The 6,636-nt window shown below is 51.4% G+C and overlaps 1 protein-coding gene across 1 annotated transcript in view; it reads left to right on the top strand.

The window, feature by feature from the left end:
- The first annotated feature begins 6,284 nt into the window (after positions 1 to 6,284).
- Cdx1 (caudal type homeobox 1) overlaps positions 6,285 to 6,636 on the top strand; it is a 15,769-nt gene continuing 15,417 nt past the window's right edge. Inside the window, exon 1 of the mRNA XM_013025485.1 lies at positions 6,285 to 6,633. Within this exon, the coding sequence (XP_012880939.1) occupies positions 6,285 to 6,633 (349 nt within the window). The remainder of the gene's footprint in view (positions 6,634 to 6,636) is intronic.

Below are 6,636 nucleotides of genomic sequence, written 5' to 3'. Positions count from 1 at the left end.
CCCCCCCCGCCCGCCCCACACATTGTCTGTCTGAGAAGCTGCAGGGGAGAACCATGGCAGGAGCTGGAACTTCTGGATCTCCATCCACGCTTCTCCCTACCCCCATTCTATGGTTCCAAATCAGGGCCTCTGTGCTTGTAGCTTAAGACTCTGCTACTTGAGCCCTGCTTCCAGCCTGGCCTTCTGCTGGCTATTTCTTGGTGGTAATAAGGTTTGATTAAGGGCTTTGTACTTGCTAGGCTAGCACAGTATCACTGATCCAGCCCTCCAGACTGTTTTAGATGGTTATTTTGGAGACTTTTTCTGCCCAGGCTGGCTTTAACTCATGATCAACTTGATCTCAGTCTCCTGAGTAGTTAGTATTATAGGTGAGCAGTGGTTGGATCTTGTGCCTGGATCTTGTCCATGGTTTGACCATGAGACTTTTCTCCTGGCCACTAGATCTCTTTACACAACAGGTTAGACACCATGTCTAGTTAGGCACCTGGCTCGAGTGTCCCCTCTGCTTCCTACGTGTCGGAGGAGGAAGAGAAGTACTTTTCCTTCTCCAGGCACAACAGGATGGTGAGCTCTGGCATCAGAGACCTGGCAAGGAAAAATCTGAATTTTACTGGAGTGCCAGCAGATGGCGCCCTGTCTCTAGTGGGGCAGGAGGAAAAGAGGAAAGGGTTTGAGAGAAGAGAAGGTATGAAAGTGGAAGATGCCTCCTGGGTTCCCTACCACCCACCCTAAGGCTCACCTCCACGCCCTGGAGGAGGGCTGGGCAGGAGTTGTCATCCTCTCTTCTGACACAAAAACAGCAAGTCAGAGAGAAAATCTAGCCTATCTATGGTTACAGCGTAAGGCTGACTCTTGCCTTGGCCTACAGTCTGGAGGTGGGGGTATTGTGGGCCTGAACTGGCCCCGGTACCCACCAGCTTCTTCTAACTACAGTAAACAATTTCCAACATAAGCTGAGCCCAGAACCTTTCTCTCCCAGGGCCATAAACTCAGTTTAAAAACTAAGTTATCACTAAGATCTTTATGAGGCCATCATCTCAGCACTCCACCCCCAGGAGGCCCTGGCTGGTGTGAGAGCAGGCTGGAGGGAGGAACTCCAGTGGGAAGAGGGGCCTACTGAAGGGAGGTAGAGGAAGGTGGGGGCCAATAAACAGCCACTCCCAGAGATAAAGGGCTGGAGAGGAAGAGGCTGCCCACAGGGGTAGGCAGACGGAGGCTCTCCATGGTTGCATTGCTTTCTGGGGCAAGTAGTTCCCAGTGGACACAATGGGGAAAACTGAAGCCCACGGGCTCAAAGTCATATGTTAGGCCAGAGGCCAACATAGGCAAATACGCATAGCCTGAGCACTGTCCCTTAACTTTTTACTCAAGGCTGGCCCTCTACCACTTGAGCCATTCTTCCACTTCTGGCTCTGTGTGTGTGTGTGTGTGTGTGTGTGTGTGTGTGTGTGTGTGTGTGTGTGTGTGCCATTCCGGGGGCTTGAACTCAGGGCATGGGAACTGTCCCTGAGCTTTTTTTGTTGCTCAAGGCTAGTGTTCTACCACTTGAGCCACAGCTCCACTTTTAGCTTTTGGCCTTTTTTTTTTGGTAACTAATTGGAGATAAAAGTCTTATGGATTTTTCCTGCCCAGTCTGGCTTTGAAGCATAATCCTCAGATCCCAGCCTCTTGAACAATTATAGGCATGAGCCACCAGCGACCAACTTTTAGACTGGAAATTGTGTGTGGATGTGTGGATGTGTTCACACACACGTGTGTGTGTGTGTGTGTGTGAGAGAGAGAGAGAGAGAGAGAGAGAGAGAAAGAGAGAGAGAGAGAGAGGGGAAGGGTCTCCTGGGGCTTGAACTCAGGGCCTGGGTGCTATCTCTCAGCTTTTATACTCAAGGCTAGTGTTCTAGCACTTGATCCACAACTCTACTTCTGGCTTTTTGGTGGTTAATTGAAAATTAGAGTCTCTTGGGTTTGTCTGCATGGGCTGACTTCAAACCAGGATCCTCAGATCTCAGCTAGGAGTACAGGTGTGAGCCTCTGGCACCTGACCAAGCTGGGATTTTTGAACAAGGTTACAGGGGCTACATAAGAGCTGATCAAGACTGACTAGAGGGTCCAGTTAGAAGTGAGGAGAGAGCAGAGAGCTCTTTTGCATGAAGAGCCCACAAGAGGAAGAGGAGCCAGCTATTTGTTTAAACAAACTCTAGCTAACAAATCGGGGGGCAGGGAGGCATGCACAGGCTTACTATCCTCACGGTCCCCCAGTTCAGTGCTTACAGAGGAGAGATAAACTAACATATTGACTTGTATGGCCTTCAGCAGGTTACCTGACCTCCCTAAGCCTCGACATCTTCATCTGCACCATGGGATCCTGTAGTGAGGATGACTGGAGGTGATACAGATGGTAGAAGTGCATTTAGTAAATGCTCAATAAACAGCAGCACCCTTTTGACTCTTGCTCAGCCTAGCATCTTAGATTCAGTGAGAACACAGTGAGCCCAAGGTGGGAGACTCCAGAGGAATGGGGTATCCTACCCCAGGATGTGTCTGAAGACTGGGATGGCGTAGCACTGAGGACCCTGGCGCAGCATGGGGGTGCGGGGGGGGTCCCCACACCCCAGACCTCTCTGCCTCTGCTCTTTTTGCATCATAAAATAGTCCCTGATTCGTTCAGAAACTCCTGTGTCACTTGGGCTGATCTCTCCACCACTGTGGAGTCCTGGCCACTGCCTCCATCACGCTATTACTCCATCACAGCTTCTTTTTCCTCTTGGGCTCACACACATCTCCTGCTTCCTTCCACTCAGAACTGGTCGGCGAGTTCTAGAGGAATGTATGCCCCTGGTTCAGGCCTTGTTTGGACAGATCCTTGGCCCCACTTCCTAGTGCCCTGACCCACAAGTCACCTCCTCGTGAAAGTCTTCCCTGGCCTCCTACTCCTGCCTTTGCCAAGATGTACTGTCACTTTTAGGGTGATTATTTGCTTCATTCCTGTGCCTACTGCATGCCTCTGCTGCAGTACTGACTACAGTACTGACTACACTTGCAGCACTGTTACTCTAGATGATACTATCTACCTGCCTATCTTTCTATTTAGTTATCTATCTATCTATCTGTTTTGTGCAGGTACTGGGACTTGAACTCAGGGCTTTGCACTCTCTCAGCATTTTCACTTAAGGCTGCCGCTTTACCACTTGAGCCACACCTCCACTTCTGACTTTTTGCTGGTTAATTAGAGATAAAAGTCTCTTACAGGCTTTGAACTTTGATACTCAGATCTCAGCCTCCTGAGTAGCTAGAATTATAGGCATGAGCCACCAGTTCCCGAATTCAGGGAGTTTTTTTTTTTAACAAAAAACCTTGTAGTACTCCTGTGTCAAAGAATGTCTATGAGAACTAATGGATTCCTGCACCATTCCCACCCAGTGAGCCCGCATCAAGGTCTGACTTAGCATGCTCTCAGAGTGAAGTGTATGCCAAGCTCCTCCTCTACCAGGATCTTAACTGAAGACCTCCAGCAGTCTGTATTCCAGGATGCCCACTTCTTGATGAATGGTCCTTCAGAAAGTACTGGATTATGTGCAAGTTTCTCTCTCTGGTCCCAAGTCTGTCCTGGCCCTCCATAAATGCAACTCCTACTCCCGGCCTTCTCTTCCTCCAGTCCAAGCAGCCCTCTTTACTCCAGATCTGAGAGTGGAGTTCAGTGCCTTCAAGCCTCTTCTCTCTCCTCTGCACCTTTCATCTTGTCATTGGTCCTTTCAGAGACTGAGCCTTGTGTGGATCCGAGCTCCAGATGACTTCTGAGGAAAACCTTACCAATATGTCCACTTGCCTGTCTGAAAACCTGCATTTGCCTGCTCAGGCAGTCCAGAGCTTCACAGTGTCACAAGCTCAGCCATGTCACAGTGACCCAGGCAGCTCCCTTCCTCTCACCTTCAGTCAGCCTTCATTTCACTAGGTAACATGGGTTCTACACCTTTCCTGCACCTCAGTGCTTCTGTCCATACAATGGGTTGGCTCCTTTTCATAGAAAGGGATCCCTGGGCTTAGGGCTATATATAAGAACAAGGTTCCGACCAGGGTAACTTCAGGGTCATTTGTGCAGCCATATGTCCCAGTTTACAAGGGCTGCATGTTTGGTTGAAAACTCTGTTATCACCATCCTGAAATTCTAGATTGTGTATGTGCGTGTATATGGCACGTGTGTGTTATATGTGTGTGTGTGCACGCATGTGTTTAATTGGACACAAGCGTCTTCGAGATTTGGATGTCAGCAGCTTGTGCTTATAATTCTTGCTATTCAGGAGGCTGAGATCTAAGGATTACAGTTGGAAGCTAACCTGGGCAGGAAAGCCCATGACACTCTTATGTAAAAAGAAGGAAGAGAGGGAAGAGGAGGAAGGAGGAAGAGGAGGAAGAGGAGGAAGAGGAGGAGGAGGAGGAGGAGGAAGAGGCCAGAAGTGGAGGTATGGCTCAAAGTGGTAGAGTACTAGCCTTAATAGTAAAAAGTACAGGGTCTGCACTCAGGTCCTAGGTTCAAGCCCTAGGACCAGCACAGTTTTTTAAAAAAGTCTCTTGGAATTTCCTGCCTGGGCTGGCTTCGAACCACAGTCCTACTCAGCTTCCTGGGTAGCTAGGATTATAGGCATGAGCCACTAGTACTCAGTTTAGGTAATTTTTTTTTTAAACAAGGGACCTTGCATTTTCATTTTGTACTGAGCTCTGCAAATTATATCCTGACGTTGATCCATATATCTAGCTCTGAGATGATGCTGACCATCCCTGGCTAATGTGGTGACCCAGAAGAAAAATAAGATCCTCATTCTGCCTCTCTTAGGAGTGTCCATACATTCTGGCACATGTAGGTCCCCTTCCCACCAGGAAGTGCAGGAAGACCAAATCCCAAAGGACACTCTGTGATGCTCCTTGGAGCTGAGTCCCTCTGTGGAACATTACTGCGGTCTTCCGGACCCAGACCTGTGTCTTTCATGAATCCTTCCCTAGGTTCCTTGGCTTTACCCTCCACTTTTTGCATCAGTTGGAATACTTGGACTATGAACTATGTCAAACAATACTTAGGAATTTGAATTAATTGTGTTGATAGATGTAAGAAAATGTCCATGTGCCTTAAAGTTGCATGCTGAAGTATGGAAGAGTAAAGCAACATGCCATTTGGAATTGGTTTTGAAATAAGTTGGGCGCTAGTGGCTCACACCTGCAATCATAGGCTGGATTCTGAGATCACAGTTCAAAGGCAGCCCAAACAGGTAAGTCCACAGACTCTTATCACCAAGTAACCAGTTCAAAGCTGAAAGTGGAGATGTGGCTCAAATGATAGAGCACTAGCCTTGAGCAGAAAAGTCAAATGAGAGCTCAAGGCCATGAGTTCAAGCCTCAGTACTGGCATGCGCACAACAAAAGTAACACAATAAAATAAGAAGTGAAAAATTAAATAAAAATTTGGGGAAAGGATAGGGAGATAGGGAGTGGTGGAGGGTCCAAGGTTCTACTGTGTATGTTTGAGACTTCCAAATCAATAGTCATTATAATAAAAGAGTAAGGTGGAGTTTCCCAGGATGCCCCCCCCCCTCAGGACCCCTTGCCCCACACCTTTGAGGACTTTCTCTGGAGAGCCAACCAAGTAAAACCCCCAATAGTAGGCAGAGTCATGCATGTGCATATGTGCATTTGCCCAGAGAAGTTCCACAGCTTTCATCTAAGACCAGAGGGGTCATGACCCTTCCTCCACCCCTCCCAAAAGACTAGAGCTACCTTACAGACCCCGCGACCGAACCCCAACCCCGCTGCAAGTCCAGCCTTGCCCTCCTCACCCCAAGCGAGGTGCTGGGCCCTGGGCGCGGTGTGAAGCTTGCCTGGGTCTCCCCGTTTCTCACATTTGCTGGTGTCTCCACCTGTCAGGTAGGGGTCTGGGGAGATAGGCCTGGCCTCACTCCTCAGGTAGCGGTGGCTGGGCCCGTCCTAGGCCAGGCCGCACACTCCCCAGCCCCCTCCGAGCCTGGCCTGCCCACCTCCCGCTTGGGGCGGCAATTTGTCTCCTTTTGAACCCCTTGCCCCCAACGGGTTTCCCCCTTTGATTCTCGGTGCTGAGGCTTCCCCCTGCTTTGAAATGCAAACCCGCCTCGGCTGGGGCTGCGGGTGGCCCCGGGCTATAAAAGGCCTGGGTGGGGCGGGCGGCGGCGGGCGGGCAGCGCAGGTGAGCCGTGGCTGGTCCTCGGGGCGCCCGGCAGCCGCGGCTCCAGGGCCCAGCATGCGCGGGGGGCCCCGCGGCCACCATGTACGTGGGCTATGTGCTGGACAAGGACTCTCCCGTGTACCCCGGCCCTGCCAGGCCCCCCAGCCTCGGCCTGGGCCCCCAGGCCTACGGTCCCCCAGCCCCACACCCTGCACCCCCGCAGTACCCCGATTTCGCCAGCTACACTCACGTGGAGCCGCCCCCCGCGCCCCCTCCGGCCTGGGGCGCGCCCTTTCCTGCGCCCAAGGACGACTGGACGGCGGCCTACGGCCCTGGGCCTGCGGCCCCAGCGGCCAACCCAGCCCCACTGGCATTCGGGCCCCCTCCGGACTTTAGCCCGGTGCCTGCACCCCCCGGGCCGGGCCCGGGCCTCCTGGCGCAGCCCCTGGGCG

The sequence above is a fragment of the Dipodomys ordii genome, unplaced genomic scaffold (genome assembly GCF_000151885.1).
Source record: "Dipodomys ordii isolate 6190 unplaced genomic scaffold, Dord_2.0 Scaffold85, whole genome shotgun sequence".
NCBI classification, from domain to species: Eukaryota; Metazoa; Chordata; class Mammalia; order Rodentia; family Heteromyidae; genus Dipodomys; species Dipodomys ordii.
The sequence above is the reverse complement of the archived record's forward strand: the minus strand, read 5'-3'. Positions and strand labels throughout refer to the sequence as shown.